Raw genomic sequence first — 15,103 nt, 5'->3', positions numbered from 1 at the left:
AAGAACCTGGGAATAGCTGTATCCACGCGCCAATGGATTATAGAGAAATCGCTCGATATCGTAAACGATAGTGCTAATTACACACCGTTACATTTATTAATGATTAATGCGATATGCGATAAACAATGCACAGACATGGAAGAAATTGCGTGCTTAGCTGAAGCGCACCTTCCTAACGGATTACAATTAGGGAAATATTTCCGGTCGAAGATCACTTCGCCAGGATCCCAACACGTGGTGCCGACTTTTTACGGGATTCCTAAAATTCACAAAGAACCCGTGAAAATGCGGCCAATTATACCATGCCACTCCGCCATCCAAAATCCGGCTGCTAAATATGTGTCAAAAATTCTCAAACCGATTGTTAAATCGGCGCCAACCATTTTACATGGTTCCAAAGACTTGGCGAAAAAATTGAGTCAGGTTAATGTCGATAGATCCCGTAAAATGTTTATAGTTACGGGCGACGTTGTCGCATTCTATCCGAATATTCCTATCCAGAAATGTCTCGACGTGATTACTCACTTGTACGGAGAGTATTTTGGAACAGAAAACGACGAGGAGAAACTTCTACGTGAGATGATCTTCCTCAAGTGTCTTTCTGTCGGCAATAAAAACCTGGTCTTACAGTATAATGACTTATTCTTTGAACAACGCAATGGCCTGGCAATGGGCGTTGCGGATTCTCCCGATTTAGCCAATCTTTATGGTTGGTTCTTCGAGAGACAATTAGAATTAACCGCTGCTGTACCTTTCTATGGAAGGTACATCGACGACTGTCTTGCTATCGTTTACGCTAACTCCGAATCTGAGGCGTTAGCGCTGGTTGAAACGGTTAAGTTCGACGGCTGTAAGATAGAATGGGAAGCGAGTCCCTCACATCACGAATTCCTGGACATGATGATTTACTTCGATGCTAATAACACGATTCAACACATGCCATACCGGAAAGCTCGCTCCCATCAAGAACGTATTCCTTGGATATCTCACCATCCGCTAGACGTTAAGCGCGGAACTTATATCGGAGAGATGTCCAGGCTAGCCACGTTAAGTAGCACTCATGAGCACTACAAAGATGCTATTAAAAGTTTAAATGCTTTATACATCGCATGCGGTTACCCTGCTGATTATGTGTATAAATGGGCGAAAGATAATATAACCACACGTTGGAGCAACCGATTGGGCGTAGCTGCCCAGAGGGGAGATGACGACGGAGTGTTGGTTCTTAAGTCCACATATAATACGGCTTGGAATTACTTCAAAGCGAGAGAGCTCGGAGATACGATATTAAATACCTGGCGCGACCGAATCGAAAGAATCGAGCGCCTCGGCACTGCGCCGAATAATATGTCGGTGCTGTATGGAGACATCCCACCGTCGGAGGTAGACAACCGTCTGTTGATGGCTGTTGAAACCCCAGCAGGCCCTGTTGGCATGCTGGATATCAGAACAATTGGTATTTTAAACCGACGAACTATTGTTAGTAAAAAACGTACTAAAAATTTGTTCGATATGACCGGTCTTTGGAAAAAGATCGTTCTCCGAAAGTTTGATGAAGATTCAGTATCTTCGGATCAAAATGTCCCACCTTCCGATTCGTCTGCTGCTGGCGACGATTCAGACGGAAGCGACATTGATCCGCAAGTCTTCATAGATATGGTTATGGGTACGTCATGATGCGACTCCGCTAGGCTTAGGTCGAAACGGCAGACTCGTGGACAGATAAAGTAAGACCAGGTATCTTGCCGGTCGGTCGCGAGTAGTTGGACTATTATAAAAATCCGCCTGGGGTAGTAGTTAAATCAAGTCGGGTAAGTGCTCGCTTAAAATAACCATCGTACAACTCATTCGCTATATAAAATTGAAAAAGACTCCTTTATTAGGAACGTACATAAACGTGCCAAGCTCGGTACGGATGGCAGGTGGTCTGCCAGCGGACTAACCCTAACCCTAAGTACGTTCTGACAACTTAATCGTTGTCGCAGTCACGCATTAATGAATTATACTAATTAATGCTTACTCAGCCCGAAACCCTAACCGGAACCCAAACCTTAACCCGGACCTAACCGTCCGTCACGTGTAAGTTCGGCCGACCGGACCGGCGAAAAGCCGGCTAGGAACTCGGCCCGAAAAGCCGGTCAGGTGACCTCGGTCTTAACTTAGTACGGCCCGGTTAACTTAGTAGCCGACGGCAAAACGGATAAATTAGTCAGAAGGTATGACTAACCGGTTAAATAGAACCCGCAGAGTAAGCAAGTATGAATAATAAATGGTACGATTCCGTACCTTAATTACTAACCGTATCACGTTTCGTGCTGCGGATTGCGTGATTGCTGATAAAGCCAAGCTGATTGGACCGCCAAATCCTCTCAGCCGAGTCATCGGCTTATGAAGCAGGTCCCTGAAGAGCTATAAAAGCGAAACAGGGTGAGAGATGGAAACCCCATCCCTCTGTTGGACCCAGCTTCGCTTTACCAAGCAATCAAGCAATCCCCAAGCATACCAGCTTAGTGAGTGATTGTATCATGATTATTGTGTCCTCCCAACGGCTTCGCCGAAGGGAGGACACCATCCTAACCCTATCAGGGCTGTATCGATGTGCCTATACCCCGCCTTCAATAACACTCAATTCATGAAACAGAAAAGCTCGACGAGCTTACCTGAATCGCCATCAGTACCCAATCCTTCGTTGCATCATATGCTTCAACTATCATTGCACTCGGACCACCACGAATTCCTAGATACATGAGCGAGAAATCACTGTATGCAGGTAGTGTACTAACCTATGATTGGTATCTCCGTACTGTTGTTGAGCTGAACAAGGGGAATTGAAGGCATCGAAGTGACTGAAGATTCTCTATCACCTGAGAAGGATGCTTTATATGCATGGATTCCGCATCCTTCACAGCATCATGGTATTTCGTACTCCGCAGAGAACGTCTGATTCCCAATAGAGAATGCAAATAGAGCAGATCGATATCACGGGTCGAGGTATAGATGACAAAAGGTAGTTCCGATAATGGCTGCGGAGGTTGAATTGAACTCGTTACATTCGCTCCTGGATTCCTCAGACCTTCCTTGAACGGAGGATAGCTGTTCTGGGTACGGTGCGGAGCGAAAACAAAGGTACGTATTGCTTCCTACGCGGGACGGTTCCGGCTTGTTCAGGTGCCCGATATTATGGTGGTACAAACTTCTCGTTCATTCATGATATACTTTTCATGAACTGATTCACTCGACAGGATGGTGAATTCAATGAAGCCGTTCTGGATGTGGACGGTGTCATTCATACAGCTTCGCCCGCCATATTGACTGCCGTCAATCCAGGAGGTGATATTTCAACTGGCCTCATTTCCTTTTGCTCAGTGAACACTCCAATTAGAGGATATTGGACCGCCCATGAAGGGTACGCTTGGCTTACTGACCAGCGTCGCCAAGTTCGGATAACTATATCCTGTTTATCTCCCGACGAAATATATTAATTTTATTCGACTAGAACAAACGTTCAGGCGCGTGGTCGTCACATCGCACCGCATCTTCCACTTCCCTGAGGCGGACTGGAACAGGCAAGCAGTCAAGGAAGTCGAAGAGAAAGGAAGTAATGCCTCTTTTGCCACAAAGTATTGTGCGTCTAAGACTCTGGCGGAGAAAGGTTACTAGTGATCATCATACTCGATTTCCAGGGCGCTTATCCGGTGAATACAGCTGCCTGGGATTTCTTTAATGAGATAAAAGGCACATTACCTTGGGGCCTCACGGTTATAAAGCCACCGAACGTAAGTTCCTGCCCGAGCATAATAATTAAACCTCATCTCTTCGACTCCTCTTCTTAGGTCCACGGTGTGAGCTCCCACTCTTCTTTCCTTTTTATTTTTTCCACAATCACGAAACACATCAGCCGTTCATCAACGAAGTCCGGACCCCTAATTACTCGGGTACACCATCAACGAATGGTACAACGTCATTGTCCGTAGGGACATGAGTGCCGATGACATGGCATCCAAAGGGCACTGCTGGTTCTATGTGCGTGTTTTGGCGGAGGCACACGTTAGGGTGTGGTTCGTAGATGCTACGGGGGGCGAGAGGATCATCGTGTCTGCGGGTCCGTATGTATAGCAGGATTGGCATGAAGGTTTCATCTCTTTCCCTTCTGCATATCGGAGACTTATGTGTGCACGAAAGTGGATGCTGCAAACTCTTTGCCTATGCAGTCACGAAGGCTACCTATAGGCATGCCGGGTACTGGAACGGGGGCTAAGTATCTGGTGAGTTATGATTCGGGAAAGCAAGAGAGGATATTTGTGCTGGGTTTTAGAATGAAGGCGGATACTGCGAGGGATGTCTTGAACCAGTTCGCGCACCTTGGGTGATGAATCTCCTTCATATGTATCACTACGAATCGCACATATTTTATTTTTGGATACAAATTTGAATTCATGGCGAATATATTTGACAACTGATCTCGACAGCAATCAGAGTAAAGACAAAGAATAGATTCAGAAATCGTCCCCGCGAAGCCACCGCTGAACCATGGCCAAAGATTCTTTCGGCTTATCGTAAGGGACCTGAAGAAATCAAATTAATCGTCGTCTTCCACACTCAGGCTTAAGAGAAACATACGAACCATATGCCCCGCTCCATCAACAGTAGCAAATGTCAACCCCTTCACGCTCCGCATCTTCCCAGCAGGTTTCTCATCGACATACCACTCCTTCAATTCCTCCCTCGCAAACTCCCTCTGCCCACTCCACCCCAACGCGATCGTCCACCGCTCGTTCCCAACCCAATTACATATCCAATCATACGTACCCACGTATATGAGCACCCTTACGCCGCGTTCGAGAAGGGCGGAGACATAGTCCTTGGTGGGGTGGAGAGTATCCTGGGCAGCACGGAAGTCGTTCCCTACGTCGTGGTTGCACGACGTGAAGTTGGCTGTTAGGGAGGGTTCGACACCAAGGAGGGTGCGGATGGCGGGGTCATCGAGGTATTGGAGGATGTATCTAGTAGGGAGGGAATCAGATAAGGGGAGAATGAGGAGGTGAGGTGATGGACTTGGTCATTGGGTAGCAAAGCGTCACGGAGATGTCCCCGTCGCATTTGCGGCTCATGTCGTATGGGTTCATGCCTAGTGATTATGAAGAGAAAAATGGAGATTGTGAGACTGCGTACCGGTTTGTCGGTAAGGGGTGCTGAGAACCGAGCTGCAGAAGGAGTATGCAGCGCCACAGTTGACGGAGTCGAATTGGTCCACACAGGATTGGGTCATCCATTTTTTGCATCTTGGGAGCTGACGAGACAGTAAGAGCAGCTGTAAAGGTATAAATGGATGTATACATACTGTGGATTTCATGTAAACGCAGGTTTTGATATCTAGGATTGGCGGGACGGAGGCTGCGGTGCATTGCACGTCGAAGTAGGATAGAAGCGTTGTTATGCTATCCGTTATTCCGTTTCCTTTTTGAACAACTAAGAGCTCTGGGACTGGAGAGAGAGAACATATGTACATACCTATCATTACAGACGTGAGGTTGATAGGTGTTTGACCAGCGGCCAAGAGCTTCGCGTTGTTGTCATATACAGCCGAGGCAAACAGAGGGAGGTACCTTCCCTGTATGTCCAATAAACAATGACGAGTAGGAGAGGGTAAACTGCAAGACATACACCATATGATTCGCCCGCCATATGAAACGATCTCCCTTTGAACTGGTCAAAGCTGCTGAAGAAAATAGTAACAAAGGCAGCGACGTCTTGCGCGGCATCTTCAGACGTGCTCTGCAGACGAGAACATTCTCAGATAATACAGCATTGGGAAAATGTGCACCTACGACAGTTTCGCCATACTCGGCGTAGGAGAATCCAACACCGATGGGCTGATCGATGAAGAAAACGTTCGCGTTCGTGTTCCAAGAATATGGATTGTACTTGGGCCCGCCAGAGTCGAGGACTCGGCAGGGACCTAATCAGGTTGGCGAGATGAATTAGCCTTAACTTTATCCGTCATCTTTGAGCTTACCTAGTTCCATGAATAAACCAAGCGACGAGGAGCAACCCGGGCCCCCGTTAGTCCAGAAGATCACATCGTCTTTGTCGGGGTTGCTCCTGCTCTCGAAAAAGTAGAAAAATAGGTGGCGGGCTTGGATGTCTATGTATCCAGTGTATGCGCTGCGTGTATCCCTTTTGTTAATTGATGGTAGATGAGGCGCGAAGCTCATACCTTACATTTCCGTCACAAAAGTCGGTTTTCTTGATCCTTACGGAATGGTTGGGGTATATGGGATGCGGCTCGAGAGTTTCGAAATGATCATAAGAAAGGAGAGAGAGAGACTGCGGGTGTGGCAAAAGGGCATCGTTTTCGTTGTTCAGAGTCGTAGTAGTTGATCTGTTTACTGCCAGAAAGGTTTGTATCGCGACAGTAGAGCAGAAAAACGAAAAGACGTAAAGGAGGTAAGACAGCAGCATGAGAGGGATTGCAAACAGGTGATGATAACGGCAGGGCTAGAAGCCGCTTTGTTGCTTATCGTGTATGGCTGAGAATCCAAGCACAAATATATCTTCAGTTCCGTTCCCTTGGCACGTGCGACGATAAGACGATCCAAGCGTAGTGAGTAAATTATTCTCCACGGATGAAGAGCCTTTCACACACTGAGCCGTAGGGATCGCAAACCAATTGCAAGTCAGTGCTAAGTGGGATTATGGACCGGAAAATCCGGGCCGGATATTTTTTTCCAACGTGCACACTGAAGCTTCGCTTTTACTCCGATTTGGAATTTTACGTTCGACTCTTTGCCGGCAAGAATCAAGAAGGAAAGTCATCGAATACTCTTAAAAGGAAGGCTTCTTCTGTTCCCGGTAATTTCCCTCAATCACGGACTGATATTTCTGACACAAATGGAGATATCGGTGAACCAATGGATGTACGCAGGAGGCGATACTCTTCCTTCTCGAGTCGGAGAACATTCTTTGAAGCCAAGCGGAGGTATGTTATCGAAATCAATTGCATTTTACTTCTCTCTGACATTGTTTGAAGGGTCGAGTGCGGGGGAATCTCATTCTCCAATGGGGAATACTGCCATGTCTCAACTTCCACTTGACCAGAAAACTACAGCACAGAACAGCATAGCTACGCATTCTCAATCTCCTCAAATCGATGCTTAGCTGCACTCACCTTTAAGCCACGCATCAGGCCGTCCAAGGTAATTACTTCTTCAGTGGCCCTTCCCTTCCTGACGCGATTGAACGTTACAAAAACAGCTCCGCAGGCACTTCTAAGACTGAAGGTATTGACATGCCCTGGGAACACAAAGTCTCGATCTTGCTCGTAATGGGGCCCAAACCCGAAAAACGACCGCATACGTCATAGCATGCACACGAAAACTGTCACGGGGTCGAGTGGGAGGACGTTTGCTGCTCGCCTCAACGGTCTGCAGACCTTTTAAACGAAGAGAACTGTTGTTTCATATATCCACTCAGGCTGGCCCCCCGGGAAGCCCCACTTTGGCGACGGGCCAGAAATGGAGCCAATGGTATGTTATATGGTGAGTAATAAATGCTGTTCAATTTGCTCGTTGTTGATGGCTTTCAGAAGACGTTCTCGCTTCCCAGACACGCCTTTCATCTCAGTGACGACGTGTAGTATCAAATCCTTCATCGAAAACGTCTGCTTGCCATCCGAGCTTGGAAAGCTTGACAAATATACAAGCATTATTGCTCATCTGAGGGATCCATCAAGTGAAAATCTGTCGGTAGAGATCTCTTTTACCGTTTTCATCTCTAACATTCGTACCCAGGTCCTCAATCCCATCCCTCGCTTCTCCTGCCCGTCTCACTACATTTGTCTCAGGAATGCGCGAACTCTAAGACCGCCGTCTTGCCCGATATCGACGAGATGGAGTACACCGCCAGTGCCTTAACTCCACTGATATTCTTAGGAAGAAACGCGGGCATGGTGAGTTCATTTTCACCGCTGATATCTGGACAGAATGACTCAATCGCTTTCTTAGCTGCTCCGTCATTTTCCTACTGCCCATGAAGAGAAGTACCGCCTGCGGTGGTGCCAGACGTATCCATGGACCGGAACAGTAAGCACATCCTCGTCATTCCCAGCCCTCCCAACCCGTTCTCGCCAAATACGAAGGTGTGGGGAAACACTCATACCATTATCAACTCGAACTTCCTCTGGATGAAGGTCAAGTTGCCACGTACGGACGTCCAGCTTTTAGTTACATATAAAGCTATGAAGCGATTCATTCTTTCGCGAGATTCCGCTGAAGGATCTCAAAGACGGCGTGAAGCCCAGAAGAGGCTATACGGACGGGTGTTTGGATCCATCAGTTAGCGGGTGATCTCGGTCTATTTCTGAATCGTCGCACTGATGGTATTCTATTGTGGGTCCTCTTAGGGTATTAATGCCAATTGCGTATTCTACGTTATGCCGATGGACCAGGTCGAATTGAGGTGCATGGGGTATCACGAGATGAATACTCGTACCGCTCTATGGGGCTGAGAATGAAAGGGTGGGATTTGGCTACGATGAAGTGTAAGTTATTTCGCCATGTTTGTATCTCACAAATCCACCTGCAGCATCTTTGCACACAGAGGCAAACGCGAACTCGTACGCAGGTCAGGTGGGACTCGGGCTTCGCTAGCGCAGGCCGACGCTGAGATGAGGGAATTCACCAAAGGTACAATAGCCGAGCTTATTTGGATGGAGAAACAGAGGTTCAATGGATAGACGCTCTCGATGAAGAAGTTCTCCTGGGTCTATTTGAGGACCATGCAAGATAAGAGTGGGTAGTTGCAGTACTTTGTGCATGGGATTAGGAGGGGCTCATTAACCGAAATGTTCCCATCAGAAGTTGAGGATGGGATCTTTCAGTACCTCAGTAACAAGATTCTGAAGATGTTGAGGGAGTAAGTAGGAACCAGCATTTGGAACCTTATTATACTCTTATTTTTCAATTGAAAAGGTGAAAAGGTGTGCTCTGATAGTATATTAACTGTAAAAGGATCAATGTTGTTGGCTGTGTAGTGTAATGGTTAACGCGCTAGTTTCTGGTCTGGTGTAAATTAGATTGAAGTAAGAGATTCCGAGTTCGAGTCTCGGCATGGTCGTTGAATAAACATGGATTTTTACGATTCTCTCAGGTCAGCGGGTTTTAGAGTTTTACTTCTTCCGGTTCACAGGACTTAGATGTTGACACCTTTTCTCACCATTGTAAATTATCAGCCTTTCTACTTACTCCTGATTTTTAAATGATTCTTTTTTCTCCTTTTCTAGAAGTGTTCACTGATTTCAAAGAGCAAGTTCTGTTACTCTTGCATTTATGATCTAGAATAAATGTATTTGCATCAGATTCTCAGAAGATTAACAACCATTTCATCTGGGATTCAAGTTAGGAGTTATGACTTATCCTCTATCATCACTTTGATTTCATTTCTCTGAACAGTGCACAGATTCTCAGTTGAGAATGCAAGGTTAGAGATAGATCCAAAAAATGAGCTTCTGACAATCAGCATCTTGACTTGTGAAGAGGGTTGCACACAGCCTATATCTAAGGTTTTTCCAATGTTATTTTGTGAAGACTCATATTTCTTTGATTCTGACTGACTGCTATGAAATTTTAAGGTGAAGCTGCATCTTATGTATTTGATGCATAAATATCAGCATTAAGTCTTTGAAAGATATGGCAGAGAAACTGAGACACACTTTTATGGCTCAAATGGGAAAATACATAGAACAGCTCAGGGTTATCACCTCTGAAGATGGCACATGAATTTGGGCTGATGCCATTGACACTCCTGGAAAACTTGAAAGTCTCCAGCTGCCAAACTCTATTACTTCATTTACAAGTTGACTGCTATCAGAGAATCAGGAGCAAATTGAAGAACATCCAAATAAGTAATTGTCATTCACACCATTTGTAGCACCACTGTACCACTGCCCTTTTCTACATAGAAATAGAGATCAAATCAAATCAGATGAGGCCTTTGCAGCAGCAGCAGTTTCCATGACTGCCAGGCCCCTTCAACATGCCTGTGTCACTGGTGATGTAATGTTATCTGGCCCTGCTTGCTGAAGTCAGGCTAGACTGTGAGATTAGCTGAGGCTTACAATGGATGCAGTCCACCACTACAACAAGCAGACAGCGAGACCGGCGATGTTGTGATGATCATATCATGACTTTAGGGGGTTCTCAACATCGGTATGAGGATCTGACGACTAGTTCTCTCCATTTCGCTGTATGATTTGCAGCAGAGTCAAATAAAGCGCCGAGGGGGAAAATAGTGTTACGAGGGAATAGGTTCCGAACAAGGTCCGAGCTCTTGCTTTGCACTTCTCAGCATTCCATGTCATTCTCATTCAGGAGAAAATTATTCTGAGGGAATCAGGAGCATGAGATGTCCTGTGCGTATATTCGCATCTGCTAATCATATTCAGGATCTAGCTTGGAAAATAAGAAAACGACATACAAACAAATTGGAGCTCTCAGGGCAGCAATGACTTCCATAGAACTATCTTATAGTTGGGGTATCATTGGCACGATAAGACACGCGTCCAATGAACATTTCGGTGCCGAAAAACACATGGTCACAGGTTGCCGTCAAGTCAACGGTGCTCAGATGCACAAGGACAATGCATTTCGTTGAGCGAGGCATCATCGCATTGACAAGAAAACACCGGAGTTTCTGCATCTGCGCACATGGTCATACCGTCAGCTAATTGTTGCACAAACCTACCGCATACTGATATTATTCAACGGACAGTGACGGACGATTCATCTAGGCACACAAGAAGGAAATTTTATCGCGATCGGTGGAGAAAGTCTAGAAAGAATGATCAAACTGACAACCATCTTACGACTCACTTACCGGTTTTTCGCAAACGTTCTAGACTCTCAAACTGAGCGCTGAGATTGCGAGGAGAATTCGTACCGAAGCTTTATGTCTCCTGGATCTAGATCTTGGTAGGGTGCTGTGGTAGTGTTCTAAAAACCCGTTTTGTAGAAAAGAGAAGGACAAATGTTCAATGCAGCGACACCTACGATGCTTGTTTGACTGTTCCTAGAAACTTGTGACGTTACGAGACAAAATGGGATTTCCGTTTATTGCGGCTCCACTTCGCCTTTTAAGCCTGCCACTTTGATTTGGAATTTGACCTTATTACCGGAATGCGTCAACAGCGTTTCCACAAAGAGAAAGGATGTACCAACATGTGCCATGTGAAAATGATTTGCATTCTTACCTCTGGAACGTCTACAGAACTATGAACATTATTCTGAGGAACAAATGTCAAAGATAAGGACTCCGAACTCGCCGTGTTACCCGACCAGATCTACTCTCGTTGGGTACGCCACGGTGCAGTACAGCAGCGCTCCCATGCGATGCGTGGATGCAGAGCCGAATGTGCTAAAGAAGGTAGCCCTGAACACTATTCCTGTTTTGTGGGGTAATCGCTGACACTCAGTGAGGACTAGGTCCTATGGCGAGTGGCGAGACCAATTTGTCCCTTCTCCTTTTCTGAAAGGAGTCATTCGTACGCGTAGGTCCCAGCGATGGGTTCAAAGGCCGCATGAAATGGCGCTAGAAACGGTGGCACGAATGAGGCGTCCTCTCCCACGATGGCCTTGTAATGTTGAAGGCTCAGAACCTAAAAAGTCTGAGTGCACCAGGTATTTATCTGCCATCCAGGACTTTAATTTTTCTTCTGTTCACCGTTGGGGTCCGATGCACCTTATGTTCATTAGCCTCGACATGCAACTTGCAAAGGGCTTCAGAAGCGGACCAAAAAGCTGCGTATCCCAGCTAGAAGTCATCCTGGGCTAGCACAAGCATCTCCGACTTCTCTGAGCCACTCGCAGATACTATCAATAAAAATCTTCAAAACGGACTGCTAAGCAGTAGTTAGAACATCAAAGAAAAAGAAAAACGTGCCATTAAAAGTCTTCTTGATGCAAGTCGAAAATGTACACCTTTTCAGTCTATGATGCACGTTTCTGAAAGGAATGGGGGCTCAGCAGAGTGTTACAGGATCTAGAAACATACCGCATCATAATGTCCCATCATTCCTCTGGCATATGGCGCAGGTCCTACCGAAGAATTTTGTTTTGGTGGCGATCCATCGTAGGAATCAAATACAGGTTCCATGGCCATGCCACGTCTCTTGATAGGACAGCTTAAGCAGAAAGTCCATTAGATTGCAGACGCCACCATCCAACTGAGAGCGGGGTACGTCAGGTAAGAAGCAGTAAACCTCCGGCATATTGAGGAGCATAAGATGACAAATGGAAAAATGATGGACATAAGCCTCATTCATTCCTTACAGCTTCGATGAGCTGTTTGTCCAGATTTGCTAGAGTAGAGGATGATTCATCGACTAATGTACGTAAATCGGCTTTTTCGGCATCCAGGAGCGGGCCATTGCAATGCAAGAGGTCCTTGATGCGAGAGGACAGCGACGCTGGTGGGGCTTTAAAGGATGAAGATCAATACCGCATAGGACCTAGAACACCATTACAGGTACGAGCGCCGGTGGATTCCGTCTGGAGTGACAGCTGCAAGAAATTTGCAACAGCGCTTTAAAATCTTCTGAACCAACGCTTTTTTGGATTTGAGAATGAAATACAGCGTGGCCTATCAGTGAACCTGAACCACTGACAGGATGGAGGAAAGATAGTACTTCCTTGATGAAAAAGGGGCAATGAATTTCAATTTCGAAACAAACAAAATCACGTGGTCGTGGTCAACGACGCGATAAAGACGCGTCTTGGGCACACCTGACCTGCTTGGCCGCACTGTGTGTATTCCACACAATAAAAATATATTTGCGATGCTGACACACCATGTTGTGATATTATGACAGAGCCTTCATCCTCACCTCGATCTCCCATACATCAACCACAGACCTCAAAATCACGTCTTCTATTCCCGAGCAGGAATCACGATGGTCCACCCAAGTAGTCGAATTATATCCTCACCCACATCCGGAACAAACGAGCCTGCCGTCTTGGCTCTGAGCCCAAGGTCCTATGTCGTCCTGGCACGACGGAGACGAGAACGCGAACGCGAACGTCTTGATGGTAGCAAACGTTGGGTCCTTGTTCGTGCGCGAAGTCGTCATGCGGAATGTCTCCTTCTGCAAGTCCGTGAGCGATATGGGATTTGGTTCCGCGAGCGAAGGGGTGGGTGGCCCGAGAACACCGTTGATACTTGAAAAGGTGTTAGAATGCCAACGCCAGTTAGGACAGTGCTAACGTACAGAGACCGTCCAAAGGCCTCCTCGAACGGAAGAATTTCGTGGATGGCGACGATCGTCTGGAACGGGTAGAAGAAATGCCACTTGCACCCCCCTGGGCCGCACATTCCACAGAGACGAGGACGCGACTTGTGTCTGGTGATTTGTTTGGGATATGAGGCATCTGGTCTTGATTCTTCTTCGTACGGAATAGGCTGTGTTGAGGTAAGGGGCGGAATGGGTGCCGGAATCTCCTTGACGATTCGGATCTTGACTCGGGCGCTCTTTGGATAATTCCTGAGTCTGTTCATAGAGAACACGAGGAAAGGTGGAAGCTGTGAAGAACGGAAAAGAAGGTCTGCTTTAAAAAGAAAGAAGCCATCATGCATCATGTTGTGACCTTGAATTTCAAACAGTGCTCGAAAATGATCCGAACAAAAACAGTCGATTTCATTAGCATTAGGGTGGCAGGACAGTGATCAAGTGATGTCCATAACAACGACACTCTGCCGGGAGTGTAAGGGAACAGTAAGATATTCACACAGCAAAAAAGGTCCAATTCAAGCTCGGCACTACGACAATCCTAGAAAGGTTCTCTGTATCAGAGACGCATCGCGAAAACACCTACAAGAACACGTACCAATAACTCCACACGCGACTCTTCCCCCAGAATTTCCAGTCGTCAACGACAGGTTCGTCCCGCCCTTCCCCAGATCATCTGTCCCCGCATGAACGACCATGGAAGGTCTAGGAAATCAAGTCAATACCTTCATAAAAACCTCACGGAAAGAAAACGTACCCGATAATGCTCAGTGGCCCATTCAGCGAAATAATCTCATCAGTAATATCCAGCACCGTAACACCGCTCCCATCCGATTGGATATTTCCGAGATCGCCTACGTGCCTTTTGGTTATGGGATCGGTGGGACCACCGTGCGTGTTGAATGAGTTATAATGTTCTCCCACTGATGTGCAGTTGTCTGTGAGGTTCCCGGAGGTGCTACGGGGCAGTTGGGGCGGCGAAGGCAAAAGAAATGCTGGACGTCCTGGACGTGGAAACCTCATAAGGCTGAGGGATATAGCCCTACAATGCGTCCCGTTACATGAACCGGTCCATCATTGCCGGATTGCTGGAATATGACCGTGCCGTTGACTGGACTTAGTCCGCTTAAGACGACGACGGCCTTCGTATGTTTATAGTCAGCATTCGTGGCTCATCTTCATACGGTCTAAGGGGAAAAAATGGGTCGTTGTGCTCGAGTCCTTTGATAGTGGAAAAACTACTCAAGGCTGAGAAAGGTCGTGTGGGCGGGCTTGAAACACGAGTTTCTTGGATGGGTGAAAGAGCAGATGACTAGGAAACTGAAGCAGGTGGAGAGCCGATTGAAATGTGCGTATATTATTAGGTAGTTTTATAGCAATTACACCATAGGCTCATCTGCAGGATGCTTGTTCTCCCACCTCAAGCTCAGTGGCGCATGCCAACCAGCCCTCGGCATCTTAATGACACCGAAAATTTTGTCAGGAAGCCTCATTAGTCTGAATCACCAGGCCGGAAATTCTCTATCCCAAAGATCAGTGAATTCAGTCTCGCAACTCCTCATCACTTCCGAGTCAGAACGTTGATGGATCGAGCTTCTTAGCTTCCTTCGTTCTGGCTGTCATATCATGAGTTGCTGTCTACTCCTTCTGGCGCTGAACAGTTCATACAATATTCCTTGCTACACTGTAATTAATGGGACTCAGTCCTACGACAGCTGTTGGTGATGAACAACTCACCATTTCGCCTACAATGGTTCCCTGGTCGGACACTAATCCTATCCACTGCACACAAGTCAACGGCCCAATGATTTACATTCATTATTCATC

General features: G+C 46.6%; 7 protein-coding genes and 1 non-coding gene across 8 annotated transcripts; 4 read left to right on the top strand and 4 right to left on the bottom strand.

Moving 5' to 3' along the window:
* Positions 1-2,529: 2,529 nt before the first annotated feature.
* BT62DRAFT_1013890 (uncharacterized protein) lies at positions 2,530-2,838 on the bottom strand (the record flags this gene model as incomplete). Its single annotated transcript, XM_043178129.1, has 3 exons — positions 2,530-2,613; positions 2,661-2,737; positions 2,784-2,838. 3 exons carry the CDS (start codon positions 2,836-2,838, stop codon positions 2,530-2,532), a joined length of 216 nt encoding a protein of 71 aa, XP_043033017.1.
* Positions 2,839-3,045: 207 nt separating this feature from the next.
* BT62DRAFT_938946 (uncharacterized protein) lies at positions 3,046-4,457 on the top strand. The gene is made up of 8 exons (XM_043187627.1): positions 3,046-3,135; positions 3,242-3,330; positions 3,383-3,437; positions 3,510-3,652; positions 3,706-3,776; positions 3,899-3,900; positions 3,975-4,102; positions 4,183-4,457. The coding sequence occupies exons 3-8, from the start codon at positions 3,400-3,402 to the stop codon at positions 4,368-4,370; spliced, it is 570 nt and encodes a 189-aa protein (XP_043033016.1). The 5' UTR covers positions 3,046-3,135; positions 3,242-3,330; positions 3,383-3,399; the 3' UTR covers positions 4,371-4,457.
* BT62DRAFT_1057767 (serine carboxypeptidase) lies at positions 4,254-6,656 on the bottom strand. The gene is made up of 10 exons (XM_043178584.1): positions 6,218-6,656; positions 6,017-6,165; positions 5,829-5,959; positions 5,665-5,775; positions 5,512-5,611; positions 5,342-5,457; positions 5,173-5,290; positions 5,056-5,128; positions 4,625-5,003; positions 4,254-4,565 (listed from the first exon to the last, which is right to left on the bottom strand). Exons 1-10 carry the CDS (start codon positions 6,460-6,462, stop codon positions 4,497-4,499), a joined length of 1,491 nt encoding a protein of 496 aa, XP_043033015.1. The 5' UTR covers positions 6,463-6,656; the 3' UTR covers positions 4,254-4,496.
* Positions 6,657-6,695: 39 nt separating this feature from the next.
* On the top strand, positions 6,696-8,734 carry BT62DRAFT_1013887 (uncharacterized protein; the record flags this gene model as incomplete). The annotated part of the gene is made up of 12 exons (XM_043178128.1): positions 6,696-6,979; positions 7,031-7,076; positions 7,187-7,306; positions 7,364-7,422; positions 7,474-7,538; positions 7,606-7,790; positions 7,844-7,948; positions 8,004-8,081; positions 8,138-8,317; positions 8,402-8,466; positions 8,516-8,539; positions 8,584-8,734. 12 exons carry the CDS (start codon positions 6,696-6,698, stop codon positions 8,732-8,734), a joined length of 1,362 nt encoding a protein of 453 aa, XP_043033014.1.
* Positions 8,735-9,021: 287 nt separating this feature from the next.
* Positions 9,022-9,114, top strand: BT62DRAFT_t209. Its single transcript has one exon. It is a non-coding gene; the product is annotated as a tRNA-Gln (tRNA).
* A 2,129-nt stretch (positions 9,115-11,243) lies between these two features.
* BT62DRAFT_735356 (uncharacterized protein) lies at positions 11,244-11,525 on the top strand. The gene has a single exon (XM_043182077.1). The coding sequence runs from the start codon at positions 11,290-11,292 to the stop codon at positions 11,458-11,460; it is 171 nt and encodes a 56-aa protein (XP_043033013.1). The 5' UTR covers positions 11,244-11,289; the 3' UTR covers positions 11,461-11,525.
* Positions 11,526-12,821: 1,296 nt separating this feature from the next.
* Positions 12,822-13,564, bottom strand: BT62DRAFT_938943 (uncharacterized protein). Its single transcript, XM_043187626.1, has 3 exons — positions 13,259-13,564; positions 12,982-13,208; positions 12,822-12,918 (listed from the first exon to the last, which is right to left on the bottom strand). The coding sequence occupies exons 1-3, from the start codon at positions 13,360-13,362 to the stop codon at positions 12,854-12,856; spliced, it is 396 nt and encodes a 131-aa protein (XP_043033012.1). The 5' UTR covers positions 13,363-13,564; the 3' UTR covers positions 12,822-12,853.
* A 223-nt stretch (positions 13,565-13,787) lies between these two features.
* BT62DRAFT_976835 (copper/zinc binding superoxide dismutase) lies at positions 13,788-14,469 on the bottom strand. Its single transcript, XM_043189247.1, has 3 exons — positions 14,034-14,469; positions 13,875-13,981; positions 13,788-13,817 (listed from the first exon to the last, which is right to left on the bottom strand). The coding sequence occupies exons 1-3, from the start codon at positions 14,297-14,299 to the stop codon at positions 13,807-13,809; spliced, it is 384 nt and encodes a 127-aa protein (XP_043033011.1). The 5' UTR covers positions 14,300-14,469; the 3' UTR covers positions 13,788-13,806.
* Between the last annotated feature and the right edge of the window lie 634 nt (positions 14,470-15,103).

The sequence above is a fragment of the Guyanagaster necrorhizus genome (assembly GCF_019112545.1).
Source record: "Guyanagaster necrorhizus MCA 3950 unplaced genomic scaffold BT62scaffold_70, whole genome shotgun sequence".
Classification (NCBI taxonomy): domain Eukaryota; kingdom Fungi; phylum Basidiomycota; class Agaricomycetes; order Agaricales; family Physalacriaceae; genus Guyanagaster; species Guyanagaster necrorhizus.
Note: the sequence above shows the minus strand (reverse complement) of the source record. Positions and strands in the feature narration are given on the sequence as shown.